The sequence below is a fragment of the Schistocerca serialis genome, chromosome 11 (genome assembly GCF_023864345.2).
Source record: "Schistocerca serialis cubense isolate TAMUIC-IGC-003099 chromosome 11, iqSchSeri2.2, whole genome shotgun sequence".
NCBI classification, from domain to species: domain Eukaryota; kingdom Metazoa; phylum Arthropoda; class Insecta; order Orthoptera; family Acrididae; genus Schistocerca; species Schistocerca serialis.
The window spans coordinates 108,807,933-108,835,536 of NC_064648.1; the positions used below are offsets into that span (position 1 = coordinate 108,807,933).

The 27,604-nt window shown below is 44.4% G+C and overlaps 1 protein-coding gene across 1 annotated transcript in view; it reads left to right on the forward strand.

Moving 5' to 3' along the window:
- The window catches only part of LOC126426502 (zinc finger protein 59-like), a 97,486-nt gene that overhangs the window by 56,702 nt on the left and 13,180 nt on the right, over positions 1–27,604 (forward strand). The window contains exon 3 of the mRNA XM_050088409.1: positions 22,222–22,293. Coding sequence (XP_049944366.1) covers positions 22,222–22,293 — 72 coding nt within the window. The remainder of the gene's footprint in view (positions 1–22,221; positions 22,294–27,604) is intronic.

Here is a 27,604-nt window from a genome sequence, read left to right on the forward strand (position 1 = left end):
CAGGGCATGTCAAATTGATTCCATATTTTCAGATTTCTATAAGGCTTTCGACACCGTTCCTCACAAGCGTCTTCTAACCAAACTGCATGCCTATGGAGTATCGCCTCAGTTGTGCGACTGGATTCGTGATATCCTGTCAGAAAAGTCACAGTTCGTAGTAATAGATGGAAAGACATTGGCGTTCCCCAAGGAAGTGTTACAGCCCTCTATTGTTCCTGATCTATATTAATGACATAGGAGGCAATCTGGGTAGCTGTCGTAGATTGTTTGCAGATAATGCTGTCACTTACAGTCTTGTTAAGTCATCAGATGATCAAAACAACTTGCAAAATGATTTAGGTAAGATATCTGTATGGTGCGAAAAGTCGCAATTGATCCTGAAGAACGACAAGTGTGAATTTATTCACAGATATAAGCTAAATTTCAATTATGCGGTAAGTCACACAAATCTGAAGGCTGTAAATTCAACTAAATACTTAAGGATTACAATTACCACTAACCCACATTGGAACGAACACCCAGATAATATTGTGGGTAGAGCAAACCAGAGACTGCGATTCATTGGCGGAACACTGAGAAGGTACAACAGGTCTACTAAAGTGACTGCTTACACCACGCTTGTCCGCCCTTTTCTGGAGTATTGCTGTGCGGTATGGGATCTGCATCAGGTGGGACTGACGGATGAAATCGAAAAAGTACAAAGAAGGGCAGCTCGTTCTGTATTATCGCAAAATGGGAGAGATGGTGCCACAGACATGATATGCGAATTGGAGTGGCAGTCATTAAAAGAAAGGCATTTTTCTTTACGACGGGATATTCTCATGAAATTTCAATAACCAGTTTTCTTCTCCAATTTCGAAATTCTGTTGGCACCCACCTACATATGGAGAAATTATCATGACTATATAATAAGAGAAATGAGGGCTTGCACAGAAAAATGTAAGTGCTCGTTTTTTCCGCGTGCCATTCGAGAATGGAACGGTAGAGAGACAGCTTAAAGGTGGTTTCATTGGACCCTCTGCCAGACACTTCATTGTGAATAGCAGAGTAATCACGTAGATGTAGATAAGCCACATATCATGCCAGTGAATGCCAAACGCCGCCTCGCATGGTGTAAGGAGCGTAAACATCGGACGATTGAACAGTGGAAAAACGTTGTGTGGAGTGAGGACTCACGATACGGCGATCCGATGGGGGGGGGGGGGGATACAACGAATTCCCAGCGAATGTCATCTGCCAGAGTGTGTAGTGCCAACAGTAGCATTTGGTGGTGGTAGTGTTGTTGTGTTTTTCATGGAGGGGGCTTGCACCACTTGTTTTGCGTGGCACTATCACAGCACAGACCTACATTGATGATTTACGCACCTTCTTGCTTCCCACTGTTGAAAAGCAATTCGGGAATGACGATTTCATCTTTCGACACGATCGAGCACCTGTTCATAATGCACGGCCTGTGGCGGAGTGGTTACACAACAACAACATCCCTGTAATGGACTGGCCTCTGCAGAGTCCTGACCAGAATCTGGGTTGTTTTCGAACACAGACTATGAGCCAAGCATCACCAATAGACATTGATACCTCTCCTCAGTGCAGCACTCCATGAAGAATGAGCTGCCATTCCCCAAGAAACATTCCAGCACCTGATTGAACGTATGCCTACGAGAGTGGAAGGTGTTATCATGGCTAAGGGTAAGTGTTTTGATGCCATGCAGCTGGAGTCTCTGTAAAAGTCTTCGCCTCTTAGGTAGTTCCTCACAAGCATGAGGTCATGTTCATGTCACAGCCCACATTTTGTCACTATATGCGAAATGTGGGACCCAACTACTGCAACAAATAGTGAGTTCCTACATTATGAAATACTTTAAAGAAAATGATCTATTGACACACAATCAGCGGAGATTCTGAATGTCTATGTGAAACATGACTGGTTTCATATTCACATGTGGCGATGAATGCTAGTGATAGCGTATCTCATGTTGATACCATAATTTTAGATTTTTGGAAGGCTGTTAAAATCATTTGTCATAAGTAGGTTCCAGTCAAATTATGTGCCTTCATTGTTGTCACAGTCATGGCACTAATTCCTAATTTTTTTGTCAGTAAGGTCACAATTCATAGGAACTGATAGTCTTGTAATGGTACTGAAGTAATTAGTTGGTTCCTGAAGGAAGTGTTATAGGGCATCTTTCGTTCCTAGTTTACATAAATGATATAGGAGACAATCTGAGTAGCTGTCTTTGTTTACAGATGTTTTTCTAGTAAACTCATCGGATAAAGACAAATTGAAAATGATTTATACAAGATATCTATATGGTGTGCTCCCTGCCGCCGTTGGATAAGCAGCTGCAGCAGCAAGTCGTATACCCCTAGCTTACATATTTGTTACAACGTTTAATTCTTAATTTCTTTGCGTGTTTTTGGGTACTTGCATTGTTAATTCATAAATTTCGGGCGTATTATAGTATTTGAGAGTTGTGGCATCGCGCTTTAGTGTTTACTTCGTAAATTCTAACTTAAATTGCGTGTGAGTTTCGTATAGGAGGTGTAATTTCGAGTTTTAGTTACTGTAATCGTAAATTCAGGCAGATTGTAGCGCAGTCGTTAGGCATTTGTACAGGTTAGTTAATACATTCTTTGCGTGTTTCCCTTGCGTTATCTAGGCACGGACTCGTGTTTCAGTAACTGTTGTTCAACATCGATTGGAATGGACAGGGACTGTGATTGCTGTGTTCGGATGAGGGCTGGGTTGGCATCCCTTCGCTCACAGCTGCAAGCGGCGCTGACTTCGGTCGCGCAGCTTGAGGCTGTTGCCAATGGGCACCACTGTGGGGAGCCGGGCTTGGGTATCATGGGGATGTCAACCTCGTGCCGTCTGTCCCCAGATCGGTTTGCCGCTGTGGTTGCCCTGGTTGCTGCCCGCAGTGGGGCTGAGCCCTGGCCTGTGGTTGATTGGGAGGTCTTTCCAAGGCGTGGCAGGCAGCGAAAGACTTCCCCAGAGGCTGATCAGAAAGCCTTCCCGGTGCATCTGACAAACAGGTTTCAGGCACTGTCTCTGGCTGAGCCAGATGCAGCTGCCTGCCCTGTTTAAGAGGATGATTGTCAGCCTTCAAGGTCTGGGCAATCACAGAGGGTGGGCTTATTGGTAGTTGGGAGCTCCAATGTTAGGCGCGTAATGGGGCCCCTTAGGGATATGGCGGCTAAGGAGGGGAAGAAATCCAGTGTGCACTCCGTGTGCATTCCGGGTGGAGTCATTCCTGATGTGGAAAGGGTCCTTCCGGATGCCATGAAGAGCACAGGGTGCAGCCAGCTGCAGGTGGTGGCACATGCCAGCACTAATGATGTGTGTCGCTTTGGATCTGAGAAAATTCTCTCAGGATTTCAGCGGCTATCTGATTTGGTAAAGGCTGCGTACGAGATGAAGGCAGAGCTCACCACCTGCAGCATCTTTGACAGAACCGACTGCGGACCTTTGGTGCAGAGCGAGGTGGAGGGTCTGAATCAGAGGCTCAGACGGTTTTGCGACTGTCTTGGCTGCAGATTCCTTGACTTGTGCCATAGGGTGGTGGGGTTTCGGGTTCTGCTGAATAGGTGAGGAGTTCACTACACTCAGCTGGCGGCTACATGGGTAGCAGAGGCTGTGTGGCGTGGACTGGGCGGTTTTTTTAGGTTACAAGGCCTCGGGAAAGTACGGGGTGGGTTGCAATCACAAAGGGTGCATGGCAAATACAGGACGTGCTTGGATCAAGGAACAGTCGGAATTGTACATTGTTGTAGTTGTGCTGGAAAAGTCCCTGAGCTTCAAGCGCTAATAGAAAGCACAGAAGCTGAAATCGTTATAGGTACAGAAAGCTGGCTAAAGCCTGAAATAAGTTCTGCAGAAATTTTTACGAAGTCTCAGACGATGTTCAGGAAAGATAGATTAGGCAGAATTGGTGGTGGAGTGTTTGTGTCTGTCAGTGGTTTATCTTGTAGTGAAGTCGAAGTAGATACTCCGTGTGAATTGGTATGGGTGGAGGTTATACTTAACAGCCGAACTAAGTTAATAATTGGCTCCTTCTACCGACCCCCAGACTCCGATGATATAGTTGCTGAACAGTTCAGAGAAAATTTGAGTCTCCTAACAAATAAATACCCCACTCACACGGATATAGTTGGTGGGGACGTCAATCTTCCCTCGATATGTTGGCAAAAATACTTGTTCAAAACCTTCGGTAGACAGAAAACATCTTCCGAGATTGTCCTAAATGCTTTCTCCGAAAATTATTTCGAGCAGTTAGTCCACGAACCCACGCAAATTGTAAATGGTTGCGAAAACACACTTGACCTCTTAGCCACAAACAATCCAGAGCTGATAGAAAAAATCATGACTGATACAGGGATTAGTGATCACAAGGTCTTTGTAGCTAGGCTCAATACCGTTTCTTCCAAATCCACCAGAAACAAACGCAAAATAATTTTATTTAAAAAAGCGGATAAAGTGTCACTAGAAGCCTTCCTAAGAGGCAATCTCCATTCCTTCCGATCTGACTATGCAAATGTAGATGGGATGTGGCTCAAATTCAGAGATATAGTAGCAACAGCAATTGAGAGATTCATAACTCATAAATTGGTAAGAGATGGAACTGATCCCCCGTGGTACACAAAACAGGTCCGAATGCTATTGCAGAGGCAACGGAAAAAGCATGCGAAGTTCAGAAGAACGCGAAATCCCGAAGATTGGCAAAAATTTACAGACGCGCTAAATTTGTCACGGACTTCAACGCGAGATGCCTTTAATAGGTTCCACAACGAAACATTGTCTCGAAATTTGGTAGAAAATCCGAAGAACACAAGCGGCAAGACGCAGTCAATACCTTCGCTGTGCAGTGCCGATGGTACTGTTACCGACGACTGTGCCGCTAAAGCGGAGTTATTGAACGCAGATTTCCGAAATTCCTTCACCAGGGAAGACGAATGGAATATTCCAGAATTTGAAACACGAACAGCTGCTAGCATGAGTTTCTTAGAAGTAGATACCTTAGGGGTTGCGAAACAACTCAAATAGCTTGATACGGGCAAGTCTTCAGGTCCAGATTGTATACCGATTAGGTTCCTTTCAGATTACACTGATACTACAGCTCCCTGCTTAGCAATCATATACAACCGCTCGCTCACCGGTAGATCTGTACCTACAGATTGGAAAATTGCGCAGGTCGCACCAGTGTTTAAGAAGGGTATTAGGAGTAATCCATCGAACTACAGACCTATATCATTGACGTTGGTTTGCAGTAAGGTTTTGGAGCATATACTGTATTCAAACATTATGAATCACCTCGAAGGAAACGATCTATTGATACGTAATCAGCATGGTTTCAGGAAACATCGTTCTTGTGCAACGCAGCTAGCTCTTTATTCGCATGAAGTAATGGCCGCTATCGACAGGTGATCTCAAGTTGATTCCGTATTTCTAGATTTCCGGAATGCTTTTGACATCGTTACTCACAAGCGACTTCTAATCAAGCTGCGGGCCTATGGGGTATCGTATCAGTTGTGCGACTGGATTCGTGATTTCCTCTCAGGAAGGTCGCAGTTCGTAGTAATAGACGGCAAATCATCGAGTAAAACTGAAGTGATAACGGGTGTTCCCCAGGGAAGCGTCCTTGGACCTCTGCTGTTCCTGATCTATATAAATGACCTGGGTGACAATCTGATCAGTTCTTTTAGGTTGTTCGCAGATGATGCTGTAATTTACCTTCTAGTAAGGTCATCCGAAGACCAGTGTCAGTTGCAAAGCGTTTTAGAAAAGATTGCTGTATGGTGTGGGAAGTGGCAGTTGACGCTAAATAACGAAAAGTGGGAGGTGATCCACATGAGTTCCAAAAGAAATCCGTTAGAATTCGATTAGTCAATGAATAGTACAATTCTCAAGGCTGTCAGTTCAACTAAGTACCTGGGTGTTAAAATTACGAACAACTTCAGTTGGAAAGACCACATAGATAATATTGTGGGGAAGGCGAGCCAAAGGTTGGGTTTCATTGGCAGGACACTTAGAAGATGCAACAAGTACAGTAAAGAGACAGCTTACACTACACTCGTTCGTCCTCTGTTAGAATATTGCTGCGCGGTGTGGGATCCTTACCAGGTGGGACTGACGGAGGACATGGAAAGGGTGCAAAAAAGGGCAGCTCGTTTTGTATTATCACGTAATAGGGGAGAGAGTGTGGCAGATATGATACGCAAGTTGGGATGGAAGTCATTAAACAAAGACGTTTTTCGTCACGGCGAGATCTATTTACGAAATTTCAGTCGCCAACTTTCTCTTCCGAATGCGAAAATATTTTGTTGAGTCCAACCTACATAGGTAGGAATGATCATCAAAATAAAATAAGAGAAATCAGAGCTCGAACAGAAAGGTTTAGGTGTTCGTTTTTCCCGCGCGCTGTTCGGGAGTGGAATGGTAGAAAGATAGTATAATTGTGGTTCGATGTCCCCTCTGCCAAGCACTTAAATGTGAATTGCAGAGTAGTCATGTAGATGTAGATGGTGGAAAAATAGAAAATTACCTAAACATTAAAAATGCGTGGTCCCCTACATGAGTACTAAAAAAACTCAAATTATGACTGCACGAAATTCGCCCAAATTTAAAGACTTACAGCTTTACAAAATATGTGTGCACTATATGCATTATATGCATATGTTAGCTGGGGTCGCAATCAAATCAAAACAGTTTTAATTTGTAGCATGATCTCTTCCTATTATTTCAATCACCAACTTCCTCTTCCAAATTCCGAAGTATGATAAGAGAATAAAGAACTTGCACAGAAAGATAGTGTTCATATTTCCCCCACATCGTTGTTGAGAGTAGAAGAGTAGAGAAATATTCTGGAAGTGGTTCTACGAACTTTTGTCAAACACTTACGTGAATTGCAGACGTATCATGTAGATGCAGATTTAGGTGTAGAAGCACTTAAGCTACTTGCTTGCTGCATCATTGGTCAAGGACTAGTTGTTAGCATGTCCATAATGCTGTCACATGGCTCAAATTAACAAGTGTCCATTTGAGCTTCTCTTCATAGTGTATGTTCAAAATCTCCTGTCAGTCCTGTTTCATACAAGTGCTGCATGCTTCAGATTTGTATTAGGATGGGTTGTAAGAGTTAGTAAGCAATTTCCTTTGAGGCTCAGTGTTTTTCCTGTAGTCCGCCACTGAACTGATGTCTGCCATTGGCTTTACCTATAGCTAATCCTGTGTTATTGTTGAATTTCAAATTCCTAAATGTTGCTACATCCACATAATTGTTCTAGTGGACCATTTCCAGCTGTGACTCATTGATACTGTAGTAGTGGGATCCTACATTTTTTGTGAAGTGTAAAGTGTAATATTCTGAAAATTTACTGCAAGTTGCCGATTTTAGCACTACGAAATTTGATGAATATGTGACTACTTGCACAGCACTTTTCTTGTATAGATTGACAAAATCTAAACTGCGTTCTATTTGTAGTACATAAGAACCCTCAAGCAACAAAGAAATTAGAAATTCCTACACTCGTGTTTTATTCAGTACACGCTGCATTTCGGATCCTGTGGGCCATCTTCAGGTGTAATTCGTCTTAATACATGCTTTATTTGTTCTATTGAATGAGGGGAAATGCATACTCCTCTCACAAAAAGGTTTGATGTTAGGTTACAAATTCGTAAGTCAGATGTGGAAGATATGTGCGAAATAGTGGTAACGATGAGCAGTGTACACTTATCAAATAATCCAAGAAAAACGTTTTTAACGTTTTAGTAATGGCATAAGTTATTTCCTTCATCGTTTTCAAGCAAATAATTTCATTCAAGAGACACCTTCACAAACACGTGTTTGCTAACACTTCACAAACGTTTTTGTACATGTTTTGGTTAAAGGTGCATTTATCATAGTGCTAAAGATTTAAGTATTAAACAATTGACACATACAGGAAATAAATTCAGAACATGTATTTAAAATTATAGAAATAGCTGTGGCTTGCGAAATCTTTTCGTTTAACATTGATTCTGTTTTTTTTTTTTTATTTTGTGAAGGTGTATCTCCAGTTCGGGCAGATATAGGGTCTTACTATTGGCTTCATTATGTAATACTATCAAATTGTTTTCTAGATTGTTGATGACATGGTTCGTTTCCAACATATTTGTGCGATGACTGATTCTTCCAATTGGTTAAGCCTGAAAGCATTCACATGTTCTTGAAGACAGGTTTTGAAGTTCGTGCTTTTTTCCGTACATAGGTGGCAGGACAACTAGGGCATGATACTTCATGCACTCTACTGTTGTTATATGTTTGTATATTTGAATTTGTTACAGATGTGTAAGTTAAGTAATTTATTATTAGTTGAGAATGAAACTTACATTTGTTTTTTTTTAAAGGTTAGCTATTCTTTGAGAGATTGGTCCCAGGTATGGGATACTGGTGAATATTGTCTCTTCTTTCATAGTGTTGACATTCATTATCTTGCTTTTGTATGTTTGTCTGTCTGAATTGTTAATTGTTTTGGTTGTGTAGTCATTGCTTATGGCAATGCTCTTTATTGTACCTATCTCATTCTTAATGGTGTTACCTTCTCGGGCAAGGTAGTGTACTCTGTACAGCATGGATCTAAATGTGGTGAGTTTCTGTGTGGTGGGATGAAATGATGAGTTGTCCAGTGTTACGTGTGTGTGTGTGTGTGTGTGTGTGCACGCGTTTTTGTTGATGGTTGGTGATTTTAAGAACCAGGAAATTTATCCATTTGTTGTCCTCATGTTCTGTTGTGAATTTCACGTTTATGTGGAAAGAATTGAATACTGCTAGTAGTTCCTCAACCTCATTTTTTGTTCCATGAAATAGAAGCAAGGTATCATCAACTTATCTCCAGTAATATCTTATTTTACTTTTGAATCTATTGTTTCCATTAAAGAACTTACTTTCCAGATGATTGAGAATTACGTCTGCAAGAGCACGTGATAGGCTACTGCCCATGGCAAGACCCTAATTCTGTTGGTGAACTTTCCCATTGAATGTTCAGTAATTGTAAGACAATATTAACAGCAACGTGTCCTTGACTTCTGATATTTCTACAATTGACAATTTTTTATGTGTTATTAAGTTTTCAAAAATTGTCTATTGTTTCTTCAGTTGGTACTTTTGTAAATAGGTTAGTTACATCAAAAGAGGCAAAATTTTAGTTGCTAATCCCTTTGTGTTCTTAAATAACTATGTCTTATCAATGGTGTAGTACTGCTTCAGAATTTTGTTCAGTAATTGGGAGACTCTAAAGCAGGTGTATTCCCAGAATTAACAATAGGCCTCAATGGAACTTAGGGTTTATGGGTCTTAGGTTGAGCTATCAGTCTTGGAGCTGTGATATTCATTAAAAGGCATGTTTTTGATTCTTTTTTTGTGAAGAGGAAATTGCATTTATCAATCATTTTTCCGATTTTGTTTTGGAATTTGAGTCAGATCTTGCTTGAGCTCTGTTATGTTATTTTCAAAAATTAACTTAGTGTTTCAGTGAGTTATTAATCTTTGTTCATAATTACTACAGAATTGCTTTTGTCAGCTTTCAGAAACGTGGCATTGGTGTTATTGAGTTTCATGTTTATGCTGTTTAATAGCTTTCTCTGCTGATAAACTGTTTTGGGGATTTCACTATGGTTATTTATGCTTTCCTGAATAACTTTGTTGTGTGCTAGGACAGTCTGTTCAGTGTTATTAAGATCAGCTAAATCAGTTGGTTTTTTAGTGTGTACAATGAGACGTTTTAGGTTATTAGTACTTAATCAGGGTTCTACATTGTGCTTTAGCCCTTCCTTAAATAGACGTTGTTCTTTTTCATGAACGTGATACCAGTTTGGTTAACGACTCTTTCTGAAACTGTTTCGTTGGGTGGTTGGGTGTCCTGCTGCTGATTTAGTTTTAGCTACATGGCTTCTAATTTCTTTTGGTGCCTGTGTGTGATTTCAGTTTGCATTTTATTTACAGTTCCACAGGACCACAGTCAGTTATGTATATGATGCTACAGATGGCGATCTCTGCCTTCATCTTGCAACTGAGACTTGGTCTTTACTACTTCAGCTAGCCACTCAAAACCATAGAGAATCTCTTCCAATCCAATGAAACGCATCTTTTTAGTTTCAACATGAGCCACTACCTGCACTTGGCAGCACCCTTTGTTCTTCATGGTATCTGGATGCACCCATTCCCCATCTAGGATAATGCCTTCCAAAATTCCTCCTTACATGTGCACAGTGCACAATGGATTCCTTCCCATCCTCAGCAGCCATATCTCCTAATGTTGGAACTCCCAACTATCAGTAAACCCACTCTCTGTGAATGCACAGACCTTGTGGGCTGAGTGGCTTGCTCTAGAAAAAGAGTGCCTTTATCAGTCTCAGGGATTTTGTCAGCCACAAACAGCACCCAGAACTTGTTTGTCGTGCTATCTGGGGTGGAACTCTGATCAGCCCCTCAGAAATTCTTTTGCTGGAGCTACCTACCACTCGACTGTAGGTAATGGGTCACCTTCAGTGCAGGCAGTTCAGAGGAGGGCCACTGTAGTGAACCAATTGGGTGGATGTGTGGGACATAGTAGACGTCTAGTCTTCCATAGTGATGCCCATTGGCAACAGCCTCAAGCTGTTTGACCACAGCCAACACCACCTGGAGCTGTTTGCTAGGAGTCACCAACTAGGCTCAAATCAGGACAGAGCAGTCAGTCCCTATTCATACCAAAGATGGAAAAACTGTATACTACCCAGTTATTAGGATACTAGACTATGCCTGGTAAGTATTCAGACATGCAATAAATTAGGAAGTAAACTGCATCCACGCAGAAAACTGAAAATAAGTCGCTCATGTTTGAGGCTTCTAAATATAATTTGCAAACAAATGATGTACCCACCTTATCTGCAGCAGCACATCAAATGAGTGCTCTGGTGGTCCAGCCAAACTGACCCAATCAAAGCAAAGCAAAGCAAAAACAAAAAAATGACTGTATGATACAGGGATCAAGAAAAGTGGCAGTACAGGTACTTCACACCACTCTGTGGAATGAACAGTTCTCATGACATGTACCCTGATCGGGACATGTGCCACATGGTCAGTTATAGCAATCAACTACTCCATCCAGATAGGATGCCTCCCTCTTCCAGATGCTGCACCAAGCTCACTTACGTTTTATAATTTCATTATCATATCCTTTAAACCATTTAATGACATTGGTCCTCTCCTCAGACCTTACTGTGTCAGTGCAGCACTGTAATTCCTGCTCTTCGCAGGAAACTGTTTCACTAACAGCCCACAGTCTCACTTGATAGCCACACTGTTCACTCATGTTATGGCTTGTCAAATGACAGCATGTATGTCATAGTGTCAGACAAACAGTGTACAGTGTCAAATTTTGCACTGGGATGTCCAAAGTTGGAACTGATTTTTTTTCGAGTGTAAACCAATTCCTCATTAATGCAGCTACCAAGTTTTGCTTTGATATGATGATCAAATTCCACATTGAACGTGTGCGAGTAGCTGCTCATTAATTAGAACCACTTGGTGGTGAAGTCCGATATGTATAGCTCCCATATGTGTCTTGTCAAAATTAGATTTATTACAGCTTTCATGAACACATTTAAACAGTCGTTCTTTCTGCGCTCCATATGTGAATAGAATGGGGAAAAGCCAGTGGGACGTTACCTCTGCCATGCACATCAGTGGTTTGCAGAATTAAGATGTTAATGTAGACAGACCTCTCTGATTTATATAATACTGTAAGTACCAGTTCATTATTTTTACCATGAAGTGTCCACCGATACCTGTCGATTCAAATGTACATAATAAACATGCTTCATACTTAGTAATAAATGCCATCATACATTTCTCTAACAATCCTTGTGAATCACAAAATGATTTGTTTATATCTTGTGTTATTTCCTCACTGCTTAAACTAAAATTATTGATTGGCATTATCACTAATTACATTACATTGCTACACTTTTTCCAAAAAAAGATGCTTAACTTTGGTTTCTGTTCCCCCCAGTATGTATGGCTGTATAGCTGTCATGGCACATTCTTCATTCCCATATCAAAATATTGCTTTATTTTCTCCCTTTTATGTACATTGACATTTCCAATCCATTAAAGCTCATATATTGACAAAAGTCTCATTTTTAGGTAATACTGTAAATACACATTTATTATTTTTATCATTATATTTCCACTGAAAACCTATTTCTTCCAACCTATGTAATGTCAATTCTTCATACATGTTAAAAAATAAAATTATTGATTTCTGTATGAATCCTTTGTCGTAAAATGCTTTGTTTCTATCCTATGTTGTTTCCTTAATATATAAAATTAATGGTAGTGATGTATACAATCATATTTGGAATAAAAAAGACCTTACTAGGAGTCTGTAATCACTTGACTTAAATTCAAGTGTCGGTTAACAGCTCTGTGCCGATTGTTGCCATGAAGTCTGTGGAAAGCGGTAGTTGACACTGAACAACAGAAAGTGAGAGGTCACCCACACCAGAACTGTAGAATTCCACTAAATTTTGGTTTACATGATAAATCATACAGATTTAATGATTGGAGATTCAACAAAACACCCAGGGACTAAAATTACAAAAACCCTAACTTCACACAAAAATGTTATGGGAATTTGAACTGAAGTGTTTTGTTAGCATTCCACTTAGAAGGTGCAACAAATCTAGTAGAGTACCTACACCATGCTTGCCTGCTGTCTCCTGGAGTATTGCTGTACAGTATGGGATCCTTTGTAGATAGGACTATGGAAGGGACTGAGAAAGTTCAAAGGAGGAAAGCTTGTTTTGTATTACTGCGAAATGGGGGGAAAGAGTAATGTGTACATTATGAGATGAGATGAAGTGCCAAACAGAAGAAAGGCGTTTGTCTTTGTATTGAATTCTTTTCTCAAAATTTCAATCACCAACTTTTTTCCTCTGAATGCCAAAGTATGTTTTGACACCAAACTACGTCAGGAGAAATGATGATAAAATAAGAGGAAGCAGGGTATACACAAAGGGAATTGTTAACTGATGTGCCTAGATAATCTCAGCACTGCAAGATTAGTCTGGCCATCCATACACATAAAAGTAGTCTCCAGGGGTAGAATTAGACTTTTATTTATATTTCTGAACTGTTTCTGACTACTGGCGAAGCAGTTCTTCACATGCCACTACTCTAAAGGAATGGGAACTGTGTGTGTGTGTGTGTGTGTGTGTGTGTGTGTGTGTGTGTGTGTGTGTGTGTGTGTTGCTGAAGTGAGAGCAAGGAAGGGGATATGGGTAGAGGACATGGACTAGCATAGGTTGAGTCTAGAGGTGTTGCAGGGTTGGTGGGCGAGCAGTGCAGTCTACTGATTGCAAGTAAAACAAACATCCTTTCAGTATAGTCGATGTGTAGATTCTAATACAGCTGGTGATGTATTAATTCAGTTGAATGGAAGGGAAAATGGAAAAAGAGTGAAGGGCATCTACATCAATGTCCTCATAAAAATCCATTCTCCAGAATCTGCTGAGAGTTATATGGCAGACAATACATCCTACTACACCAGTAAGTAGGGCTTCAATTCCATTCACGTATTGAGTGCAGGATAATTGCTGTCAAAATGACTCTGTGCGTGCTGTATTTAGTAAAGCCTTGTCCTTACACTCCCTGGGGAAGTGATACGTAATAGGATGTAGTATATTTTTAGATGCATCACTTACTGCTGGTTCTTAAATCTCTGTAAATAGGCTTTTATAGGATAGTTGGCATCTATCTTCAAGCATCTGTGTGTCTCATTTCTTAGCAGTTGCATGACACTGTCACATGGGTCAAACAAACTTGTGAACATTGTGCTGCTCATCTTTGTATATGTTGAGTATTCTGTGATAATCATATGTGGTGCAGGTGCCACAGACCTGGGCAGGCTTGTAGTATGGATTGTATAAATGTTTTATAAGCAGTCTTCTTTGTGTACTGGTTGCATTTACCCAGTATTTTACCAGCGAATCAAAGTGTACTATATAAGTGCTGTTTTAATTTCTGAACAGACCGATGACCTCAGCAGTTTGGTCACTTAGGAATTCACCCCCCCCCCCCCCCACACACACACACACACACAAATATTTTTCTGAACATTTACAGCAAGTTGACAATCTCTGCACAACTTTGAATTCTTATGCAGATGTGACTGACCATTCATGCAGCTATTTCTGGTATAGGGTGACAAAATATAAACAGCATTACAAATGACTTGCAAGCAACAAATTTGAATTCCTGGCTTTTATAAAATAATTAATTAAATCTGTATTTGATATCTTATGAGATCAGAAAATTCCAGTTTGTTTTATACGCACAGGAATGTTGTGTGGCTTTCATATTCTGAACAAAATGATTTCTTAATTGATTTAATTTTTCCTTGCATTTGGATGAAAACACCATCAACAAAAGTTATTTTATAACAAATGGTGCATTATTTTTAACACAGTGAGACCTTTAATTAATGTGAGAGAGGGAGAAACACTTGGTTATTTGAAAACAATCTTTAACAACGCATTAATGAGAGGAAGATCAATGGGATGTGTTAGGAATGTCATAAGACATATTTAATATTGGAATATTTTTTCAGTTCTGACAAAAATCTCAAGTAATCTCCTGGAAGTGAGAAACTTCAGTCACTGGGCAGTGATTGCAGATCAATCAAATACTTTCTTCATAATTGTTTGCACCTCATGAATGCACTATCATGATTGGTATAATGAATGGAAACCACCACCTGCATCACTATTTTCTGTAATAAAGATGGTCAGTTCTCATAGGAATTGCAGATCAGCCCCATATAAAAGTTTGAAAAGAAAAAGTGAAAGAAGGCAATATAAATATTATGTGAGTGTAACGCTATAAAACTAGTGATAATGTTACAACAAATACCATCAAATCATGGACTCTCTCATATCCAGGGCTGTAAGCTTTAGATTGTCAGTAATGACAATATTTTACAGAAAACTATTTAAAAAGTATAGAGGATACAATACATGAACCGAACAGGTGTCGTGACAGAGCGAGAAATTGTGAAAACAGTACGGAATTCTGTAAATTATGGTGATACACTAAGGAATGCTGTGTTAATTTGTCTAATGGCTACTGAACACTCTCTTTTCATAGCCCTGTCTGTGAAGCCCAAAGAAGTTCCACTAAGGGGAAAAATCGTGTAGCCACAAATTTTTGCACAGTGCCAAGATGGAGTGTCCTGATCAATATGCTAAAAATCCTGAATGGTAGGGTGTGTGTCTTGGGATGGGGCAGTGATGTTTAAAGGTCACATCTTATGATTTATTTTGAGTAACTGAAAAATTGAGTTTCGACTGAAAATGTTTCCCCATACAGAATCAAACTGCATAATATTTGCTAAAAATGTTCTTTTTGCATCTATGACTAATAGCTTCCGCATTTCAGGGAATAGAAAAAAAAGATTATTAACAATATTGCTTTAACTATACGAAATTAATTATCTTTAAATGGAGGGTTTAAAAACAAATTTGTGTACCACATGTATGTGTAGTACAGCCATATTACAGGATAAATCGTGTTCTGGGAGCGCAACAGGATGATGGCGAGGTATTGGGAGTAGAAGCAACGGACAGATCGATAGCCAGATTATGTTCATGCTCTTCCTTCCTTCACAGGTCTGCAGACTGAAGATAAAGGTGGTGATTCCCCATTCCATCTACACCACTACGTCACAAGAAGCCACCAAAGCCACCAAAAGTTATTACAGCTGTCCATAATGTGCCTATGAAGAGCGCAGTACCGCAGTCTGCAGACATGCCTGGAGGCCATTTATTTTCCACAGAATGCGTCAAGACTTAATGAAAAGCTGATATCAGTTACTAATGACATTAACAGAAGAAACACACACAGACAGAGTCTCTGAAAATCTTTCTAGACTGTTCTATGCTATCAGAGGTGAAATTGATTCTGTCGTCCTGTATGGAAGTTGTACCTTTTTGTGGGAAGTGGAAATTTCATCAGCATGAGTGCTGCTTGCTTTTCAATTTACACAGACTATACCTCCCCAGCATTTTTTATCTAGTTCTCTTGTGTGAGTAGACAAAATATCTTCACTGAGCTCATGTTTGTACAGTGGAGTTACATTCAGTTTATTAAGTAAGTACTTTGTTATAGTTTTTTGTGCATATGTTACTTTTATTACCATTATTAATGGAGTGTTAACACATGTGGAAAAGAGATGAAACACCTTCACACTTCCCCTCCCCCTCCATCCCCACTCCCCCAGACCTGCTCCCCCTCCCCCAGCCACTCCCCTTCCCCCACTTACTCCCCTCCCCCCAGCCACTCCCCTTCCCCCACTTACTCCCCTCCCCCCAGCCACTCCCCTTCCCCCACTTACTCCCCTCCCCCCACCCCCTTCCCCCTCCTACTCCCCTTCCCACACCCACTCCCTTCCCACACCCACTCCCTTCCCCCACCCACTCCCTTCCCCCACCCACTCCCTTCCCCCCACCCACTCCCTTCCCCCCACCCACTCCCTTCCCCCCACCCACTCCCTTCCCCCCACCCACACTCGCTTCCCCCCACCCACACTCGCTTCCCCCCACCCACACTCGCTTCCCCCCACCCACACTCGCTTCCCCCCACCCACACTCGCTTCCCCCCACCCACACTCGCTTCCCCCCACCCACACTCGCTTCCCCCCACCCACACTCGCTTCCCCCCACCCACACTCGCTTCCCCCCACCCACACTCGCTTCCCCCCACCCACACTCGCTTCCCCCCACCCACACTCGCTTCCCCCCACCCACACTCGCTTCCCCCCACCCACACTCGCTTCCCCCCACCCACACTCGCTTCCCCCCACCCACACTCGCTTCCCCCCACCCACACTCGCTTCCCCCCACCCACACTCGCTTCCCCCCACCCACACTCGCTTCCCCCCACCCACACTCGCTTCCCCCCACCCACACTCGCTTCCCCCCACCCACACTCGCTTCCCCCCACCCACACTCGCTTCCCCCCACCCACACTCGCTTCCCCCCACCCACACTCGCTTCCCCCCACCCACACTCGCTTCCCCCCACCCACACTCGCTTCCCCCCACCCACACTCGCTTCCCCCCACCCACACTCGCTTCCCCCCACCCACACTCGCTTCCCCCCACCCACACTCGCTTCCCCCCACCCACACTCTCTTCCCCCCACCCACACTCGCTTCCCCCCACCCACACTCGCTTCCCCCCACCCACACTCGCTTCCCCCCACCCACACTCGCTTCCCCCCACCCACACTCGCTTCCCCCCACCCACACTCGCTTCCCCCCACCCACACTCGCTTCCCCCCACCCACACTCGCTTCCCCCCACCCACACTCGCTTCCCCCCACCCACACTCGCTTCCCCCCACCCACACTCGCTTCCCCCCACCCACACTCGCTTCCCCCCACCCACACTCGCTTCCCCCCACCCACACTCGCTTCCCCCCACCCACACTCGCTTCCCCCCACCCACACTCGCTTCCCCCCACCCACACTCGCTTCCCCCCGCCCACACTCGCTTCCCCCCGCCCACACTCGCTTCCCCCCGCCCACACTCGCTTCCCCCCGCCCACACTCGCTTCCCCCCGCCCACACTCGCTTCCCCCCGCCCACAATCGCTTCCCCCCGCCCACACTCGCTTCCCCCCGCCCACACTCGCTTCCCCCCGCCCCGCCCACACTCGCTTCCCCCCGCCCCGCCCACACTCGCTTCCCCCCGCCCCGCCCACACTCGCTTCCCCCCGCCCCGCCCACACTCGCTTCCCCCCGCCCCGCCCACACTCGCTTCCCCCCGCCCCGCCCACACTCGCTTCCCCCCGCCCCGCCCACACTCGCTTCCCCCCGCCCCGCCCACACTCGCTTCCCCCCGCCCCGCCCACACTCGCTTCCCCCCGCCCCGCCCACACTCGCTTCCCCCCGCCCCGCCCACACTCGCTTCCCCCCGCCCCGCCCACACTCGCTTCCCCCCGCCCCGCCCACACTCGCTTCCCCCCGCCCCGCCCACACTCGCTTCCCCCCGCCCCGCCCACACTCGCTTCCCCCCGCCCCGCCCACACTCGCTTCCCCCCACCCCGCCCACACTCGCTTCCCCCCACCCCGCCCACACTCGCTTCCCCCCACCCCGCCCACACTCGCTTCCCCCCACCCCGCCCACACTCGCTTCCCCCCACCCCGCCCACACTCGCTTCCCCCCACCCCGCCCACACTCGCTTCCCCCCACCCCGCCCACACTCGCTTCCCCCCACCCCGCCCACACTCGCTTCCCCCCACCCCGCCCACACTCGCTTCCCCCCACCCCGCCCACACTCGCTTCCCCCCACCCCGCCCACACGCGCTTCCCCCCACCCCGCCCACACGCGCTTCCCCCCACCCCGCCCACACGCGCTTCCCCCCACCCCGCCCACACGCGCTTCCCCCCACCCCCACCACCCACACTCGCTTCCCCCCCCCCCACCACCCACACTCGCTTCCCCCCCCCACCACCCACACTCGCTTCCCCCCCCCCACCACCCACACTCGCTTCCCCCCCCCCCCACCACCCACACTCGCTTCCCCCCCCCCCACCACCCACACTCGCTTCCCCCCCCCCCCCCCCACCACCCACACTCGCTTCCCCCCCCCCCCCCACCACCCACACTCGCTTCCCCCCCACCACCCACACTCGCTTCCCCCCCCCACCACCCACACTCGCTTCCCCCCCCACCACCCACACTCGCTTCCCCCCCCACCACCCACACTCGCTTCCCCCCCCACCACCCACACTCGCTTCCCCCCCCACCACCCACACTCGCTTCCCCCCCCCACCACCCACACTGGCTTCCCCCCCCCACCACCACCCACACTCGCTTCCCCCCCCCCACCACCCACACTCGCTTCCCCCCCCCACCACCCAAACTCGCTTCCCCCCCCCCACCACCCACACTCGCTTCCCCCCCCCCACCACCCACACTCGCTTCCCCCCCCCACCACCCACACTCGCTTCCCCCCCCCCCCCCACCACCCACACTCGCTTCCCCCCCCCCCCCACCACCCACACTCGCTTCCCCCCCCCCCCCACCACCCACACTCGCTTCCCCCCCACCACCCACACTCGCTTCCCCCCCCCACCACCCACACTCGCTTCCCCCCCCACCACCCACACTCGCTTCCCCCCCCACCACCCACACTCGCTTCCCCCCCCCACCACCCACACTCGCTTCCCCCCCCCCCCCCACCACCACCCACACTCGCTTCCCCCCCCCCCCCACCACCACCCACACTCGCTTCCCCCCCCCCACCACCCACACTCGCTTCCCCCCCCCCACCACCCAAACTCGCTTCCCCCCCCCCCCACCACCCACACTCGCTTCCCCCCCCCCCCACCACCCACACTCGCTTCCCCCCCCCACCACCCACACTCGCTTCCCCCCCCCCCCACCACCCACACTCGCTTCCCCCCCCCCCACCACCCACACTCGCTTCCCCCCCCACCACCACCCACACTCGCTTCCCCCCCCCACCACCCACACTCGCTTCCCCCCCCCCACCACCCACACTCGCTTCCCCCCCCCCCCACCACCCACACTCGCTTCCCCCCCCCACCACCACCCACACTCGCTTCCCCCCCACCCCACCCACACTCGCTTCCCCCCCCCCCCACCACCCACACTCGCTTCCCCCCCCACCACCCACACTCGCTTCCCCCCAGCCCCACTCGCTTCCCCCCCCCCCCACACCCACTCGCTTCCCCCCCCCCCACACCCCACCCATTCGGTTCCCCCCCCCCCCACCCCACACCCACTCGGTTCCCGCCCCCCCACACCCCACACCCACTCGGTTCCCGCCCCCCCACACCCCACACCCACTCGGTTCCCGCCCCCCCACACCCCACACCCACTCGGTTCCCGCCCCCCACACCCCCACCCACTCGGTTCCCGCCCCCCCACACCCCACCCACTCGGTTCCCCCCCCACCCCCCACCCACTCGCTTCCCCCCCCCCACCCCCCCCCCCCACTCGCTTCGCCCCCCACCCCACCCACCCACTCGCTTCCCCCCCCCCCCCACCCCACCCACTCGCTTCCCCCCCCCCCCCCCCCCCACACCCCACCCACTCGCTTCGCCCCCCCCCCCACACCCCACCCACTCGCTTCGCCCCCCCCCCCCCCCACACCCCACCCACTCGCTTCGCCCCCCCCCCACCCACACCCCACCCACTCGCTTCGCCCCCCCCAACACCCACACCCCACCCACTCGCTTCGCCCCCCCCAACACCCCACCCACTCGCTTCCGCCCCACCCACTTCCCCCCCTCACACCTCCCCCTCCCTCTCCCTTTTCTTGTGCTTTACTTCATCAAAAATCAGCATCTCTTTGTTTTCATTTTGTCGTTTCCGAAAACAATTCTTAATTGTTCTACAGCCTCTTGGTTAATTCCACATGAGCATTTGAGATTATTTACTTTTGGAGATGTATCAGAAGTTTGTTAAAACAATGCGTGCCTCACACCATGTCTATATCCTTTGAGCTTATCATTTTCAAGGGCATGCTATCCAGAGTAAATTCATTGTCACATCACATAGTGCATTTTCTTGCTGTTTTTAAATTGGCATTTCTTCAACATAGTGGAAAATATGATTTTCTGTTTTTACTGAGTGTACAATGGTGTAGAACATTCGACTGAGCCATCTTATGGTTTTCATCTTAGACTTGCTTCTGGAAGAGATTGATTTTGGCATTTGCTTTCCTTAATTTATCACGTAATCTGACAATTTCCAGTTCCTGGCACATCAACATTGTTTTTATGTGATTACTACTCTGTTCAGTACTGATCTGCACCCTACATTTTCCTTTAGCAGAAGAAGCGCTGGCAGACATTGAAACTGCAGCTTGTTTACTGTCTTCCTTCCACAGCTTCCCTTTAGCGAGTGCTTGACGGAAGATTTTCTTTTGTGTAATATTTTCGACAGATATTTCAGTAAACTGGGAAATACGCGAGGAACCACTGAGCCCCTCTGGTTTTAAAAGACCACCCCTGTCTTAAAATTTCAACTTATTTACTGACGATAAACATATGTTGTTCCTCACTATAATGTGAATCGCACACAAAACAACTCTGGTGAGTCAGATTGTCTTTCCGAGGAATTGCTGTCAACCATTTTGAAAATTTTTGGAGAACTACAAAATATTTACCTTTAGTTTCTCTTCAGCGACATCGGTTCACTGGATCGAAAAATGTGGACATGTTTTGTTCGTTTTCTTCTATAAATACCAGTAACTATAACTCTCAACACCTCTTTATAATCACAGCCTTCAACTCTTAACCATTCACTGACAAGCCCGTAAACAAACTCTCAAAATAAGTTGAGGCAGAAGCAACAAATGCCACCTGGTTACACGTCAGCTTGAGTCTCAAGTGACAGTGCTACTCGTAGTTCTTGGGCATATGAAGATGGTACCTGTTCTTTCAGACATGTCCGAAAGGGCTAACTGGCTATTCAACCATCTTCTATGTGGATGCATAAACAGTGCCCGAATTCTTACGGGAATTGGCAAAAAGCCGAGTAATGAGTATAGTGGGTAGGGGCACTATGAATATAGTGTGGGACAATAGGTTGGGAATGTGGGTCTCGTGGTAGGCATGCCAGAGATAAGTCCCTGCAGTCACACTATCATCTGTGTCCTTGGTGGCACAGATGGATAGAGCATCTGCCATGTATGCAGGATATCCTAGGTTCAAGTCCTGATTGGGGCACATATTTTCAGCTGTTTCCATTGACTTATATCAATGCCTGTATGGAGCTAGGAGTATTCATTTCATTGTAGTTCTCGGGCTCGCTGCCTTTCCAATCCTACTATGTTAATGCACAGGGAGTAAGCACACTCTCTCTTCTTCTTGCTACGGGCAAACTGTCAGGTTATCAAATGAAGGATAGAGCTCAGTAAGCACCGTGAAGTACGCTATGTAATGACTGATTATGTGTAAAATTAGTGCAGTATGGCACAGTGTGAAATTATGGCGATGCATGTTGGCAGAATAGCTGCTCATTAAAATATATTTTTTTAAATTTTTTTGTGTATACATGATACAAATCTCTGAAAACTTGTATCATATTTATAAAAAAAAAAGTATTGAGCCATGTCATAAGTACAGAAGGGTATAAGCATTTTTAACTGAAAGTTTTTTCTTTCTTTCAGTGTCTTGAAGATAACTTGGGAATCTCTCATGCAAATGATTTTATCAAGGAGGATCCTGAACTAAATTTGGAGGTGTGTAAACTGAGAATACTGTAAGCATTTGCATCTCTGATTTATTGCATGTAGGGTGGTAAAAATGTATTTGTGTAATTGCTTGATGTAAGGAATGCATTACTGTGAGACAGGCACAGGTTATGAGTTTTCTTGAGATAAATGCAATTAATAATTTTACACTACTGTTATGCTAATCCACTTGATGCGGATTAGCAACTGTTATTTGATTATTGTTCTGAATAGAATCTGAACAGAATTTGTAACAATGTTTTTAACCATATTTTCAGTGACCCTTTTGGATGTTAAACATTTTGTATAAGTTTAAACCAAGGGAGTGCAGATCATTTGAAAAATATTCTTCCTTTCAGTAACTCATGATGCATGGATTGCAGAAGAATACATTGCACATGGTTCATCTTTTCAGTGAATCATTGATATTTGTCAGTTTGAACCAAAAATTTTCAAAGGTGCCGAAGGTCTGAAGTGTGATACTATTTGTATGTTATAGATCACCCTTGCTACATTGATCTTAGAATAGTTACAGTATGGCTACCTCAATCGTACATGTTGAATTACTTATAGATTTGCCAGTCACAGAAAAACTTTAGAACCTATGCAGATAAATCCGTGTATTACCACACCGTAGAAGTCATACCAGATCCAAATAAATTATCTTCTTGGCGTAACCTACAGCTTTGATAAGGTCTGCGTGTATGAAGCATAAAATTTAATCCAGTAAAATAAAATATTGTGGTATTAATTTTGCGTAAGAGAAAGTGGATGGTTAGATTCATAAACGTCTCACAGGAATAAGACATAACTAATATTGGGGAATAGAAGGTAGAGTACTGAAAAACCTAAATCTAAACTCTGACTTCTAGAATATTACAATCACTAAATCCTATTAATAGTTTCCTGTTTCAGTACACACAAACAGATGATTTCAGAAGTAACCAAAGATACTAGATGAAAAAACAGTAAACAGAAAAATAAAGCTCTGTCTATCTCTGACAGTTACGGAGGATACACAAAGTTTGATGCATTATATTATAGGCAAATATTGTTGGCGAATGTAAAACTGGAGGTAAGTTTCAGAGGCAGAATTCTTCATCACAACTGGAACCCAAAATATCTTGGTGTCATCCTGGATCGTACACTATGCTTCAAACAACACCTTCTTAACTTAGCTCAAAAGCTGAGGACTCGAAACAACATCCTCCATAAGCTATGTGGAACTACCTGGGGATCTTCAGCAACCACCCTTCGAACTTCAGCTCTGGGCTTGGTATACTCAAGTGCTGAGTATTGTGCACCTGTTTGGATGAATAGTCATCATACAAGGCTTGTTGATACCCAGGTGAATACAACAATGCGCATAATATCTGGCACAATCAGATCTACTCCAGTTTATTGGCTTCCACTGTTAACCGGTATAATGCCTCCTGATCTACGCAGATGTACTGCCCTTATGAGAGAATTCCACAAGATCTCCAGGAATTCTAACCTACCCGTGCATAGCGACCTGCCACTTTTAAATCGCAAGAGACTGAAATCACGTCATCCAACTCTGTGCGATGCTGCTGACATGGTTGCTAAGAATTTCAAACCGCTTGAAGAATGGAAAGGTCAGTGGGAAGCAGTGACAGATGTGCACCTGCATAACATCTTCTCAGGTGCTAAACTTCCAAGTGGATTCGACTTACCACGCAAGACGTGGTCTACTCTCAACAGAATCCGTACCAGCCATGGGCGATGCAGGGATGCTCTCTTTAAGTGGAACAAGCTGCCTGATCCAGCTTGTGACTGCGGGGCTCCATACCAGACTGTTCACCACATTGTCAGTGAATGCAGGATTCGAGCCTATCAAGGCGCCAAAGAGGACTTCCTGCTAGCAACTCCAGATGCAGTGCGCTGGATTGAAGGACTGGATATTCAGTTGTAAAGACAAACTTCAGTTTCTTGTGTGTCAATATGTACATATGTATATGTAATTTCATGATATGTCTGTATTAGCCATACGCTAAATAAAAATAATAAATGTACGAATCACACACACAAACTTTCATTATGTTTCCTTTACAATACACACTGATCAACATTTACATCTGCAGTATGCTTCAAATTCCAGTTCCCTACATTTTCTCAAAAAGAACGTAATCTGCCCTCCAAGGATTCCTGTTTGAGTATCTGACCCATATCCATAACATGTGTGTGCTAATCAAAGCTAATAGTAGCAAATCTAGAAGCATGCCACTGAATTGCTTCAATGTCTGACTGGTAGGATGTCACATTGTCAAGCATGCGTATGTTCCAACAAAAAAATTTTGGAAAACCGGAGTTCAAAAGAGAATATATGCAAATGGCGAGATAAAGCTGGGAAAATCAGATCAAAATCACTACCACACAATTTAAACCTGCAAAGAAGCTACAAAAATTGAATTTTCTGAACTTCGCTTTATGTGAGTTTCAGATAGACCCTGTTGTTATAACCAGTAAGGATACAAAAATTCTCGGTGTAAGAGCAAGAGGAATTTTTTAGTCATTTCAATGTCTCTTGCATATAAACACTAGATTTCAACCTGTCAGGAAAGAAACACACATGAATAAATCACTCATCATTAATCCATTTTTCAACAAATTATTCATTCATATACCATGAATTGTAAGAAACTTGCAGACATACTGAAAACCAGATTTTGCTAACCACAAAGGAAGAGAGAACACAGGTAGTGGAACATTGCCTATGATGAGGGTCTAGTAGATGCGAGGGGAAAAGCATTGGAAACTTTAAATGGTAACAAACCCCAGAAAATGGCAGTAATCCTTAAAAGTATACAAAAGAATGTTCAAGGCTATAAAAAATGTGTAAACTGGGTCGCTTGAAACCAACATAAAAATAACAATTTTTGTCTATTACTTTCGCTCAGTTCTCGACTCTGTGCCTCTAAAAGAACAATTAGTTTTGGAAGAAAACAATTCTGATTAAAAATCATCTGTTGAGGAACTGAAGTAAATCAGTACTTTGCAATATAACAAGTCATGTGCAGAAGACAGAAACTCATAGTAGTATGGGGATATGGATACTGAGCAACAGTAATCTCACACAAACAACTGGCAGAATTATGTTGAACATTTGTAAAAGTGAAAAAATTACTGAAGAGTGGAAATGTATATTAGTTGATCCTCTTCATAAAAATGAGATAAAACCAGTCTGAATAGTTACAGGGAATTTCACTGCATCCAGTTATGTCCAAAATTCTATAAAAAGCCCTGTGAAGGCAACTGGATGAACAAGTAGGCCTATTAATAGGAGAGTATAAGGCACGATTTTGCAAACGCAATCATGTAGAGAACAGATATGGGAACCAAAGTCAATTTTGCAAAGATGACGATGTGTAAATACTGTGGCAACTTTTGCCAAGTGTCAGAAAGGCTTATGATTTGACAGAAAAAGACTTGATTCAGTATGTCAGAGGAATTCAAAATTGACAGGAAAACAGTGGCAGTTATCCAATAGACATAAATGGGTACAACACTAGACATTAAACTGATTGGGGAAATTTCAGAAGCATTTCAAATGCACAACAGTGTGCAGCCAGAGATCCACGATCCACTCTAATTTAAATAATTCTGAAAAAGTTATGAAGACATAGGGGAAGGAGATAAGGGAATCCAAATCGAAATTAAAAAAGAGCAAAGGATTAACATGAGGTGTATGGCTTTTGTAGACACTCACTATTCTAAGATACTGTATAGAAGCCAAACTTGTCCTGGAGAAGCTTCACAAAATGTCAAAGAAAACTAGTCTACAAATCATCTGTGAGAAAACTCAGTAATGGACAGGAAGCCTACAGATGGTCTATCCATTATAACTTGGTATGAGGAAGTGTCACAAGATACATACATTAAATATCCAGGAGAGATCATCCAATCACCAAGACATATTTATTTATCTATCCTATTCTGACAAGGGTCATCAGGTTCTCTTTTGCATTGGACCAGGGTTTCCCACATACATCATAGTTACCTAAGAAACAACAATTTTAATATGACAAATAGTATTGAAATGATATTAGTGTTTTAAGTGGCAATGTAAGTAATACTGACTATGAACTAATAAAGTTGATAATGACAGTACTAGTAGTATTACAGCTGTTGCCACTAATGTGGTGGTGGTAACAGTAGTAATGACAACAATAATAATGGCAGGTATAAAAAGGATTTATAAATGTACAAGATAGCTTTCTGCTATAGTGAGTTCCATGGAAAGGAAATTTAAGAAGCCTTCACCATCTAAGAATTTTGAGAAAAGAGGAAGATCTGGTTGGAGCGTAATTATATGCTCCCATGTGAGTTCAAAGAGCAAGTTAAAAGCAGCCAAACCTGGGTACTGCAGGACGTTTGTAGAGGACACACATTGGTGACTTTCTGTTAATGGATGTGATCTCTATGAACATATTTCTCTTGTTTATCTTCGTGATTGTTGGATGTGTGTAAGTATATTATATGATAAATCAGAGCATGTGTATGCCCCTACTCCACCCAGTTGTCAGTTACATCTGTTGTGTCTTAAAAAGATGTAGTCTTCTCAATTTACAGAACTTGTGGACATACTTGGTTGGAGCCACATCTCTGACGGAAGTATCAGATGTAGGTCCGTGTCTTGAAATATGTGACAGACTTTGTTATGATGAGGTGGCAGAGATCGAACATTTGTGTGTGAATATGAAGTTTAGTGCATTTAGCTACAAGGCTCATGAAGATAATAGATACTTTAGGCCAGTGAAGGTATGAGAACAAAGCATATCAGAGTGCATTATGGTAGGGGAGCAAGGTTCATTGAAGTGAAAGTGGGAGATATCTCCAGGAGGAGGGAGGTTTTGTTGCCAAGGCCACCATGCTTTTCACTGGTCAGTGAATGGTCAGTGAATGGTCAACTGAAAACAGGAAGAGAAAGTTCCTGAACAGAGCTAGAATAATGTATGCACAACAATAATGAAAGCAAGATAAATGGAATGACAGCCTGCTGTCTTATTGTTGGTCCTAATGATGAGTAACCACAGTAATACGATGATAAATTATTAAAGTAGAAATAAGACTGTAAATTATCATCTGAATCAGAGCCTTGTAAGCATATTGAAGTAATAGTGAATTACTGAATAGTATTGGTATTGGAGTTATGAGAATTGAGCAGAAAATTAGTACTAAAAATAATCCTAGACCAACATAAAAATAAGAGGGGAAACTCTTTTAAATATAATACTAGTAAAACAAATTGTTTCTCTGCAAAATAAAGACCTGAAAGTAAACGCACAAAATTAGGGCAATA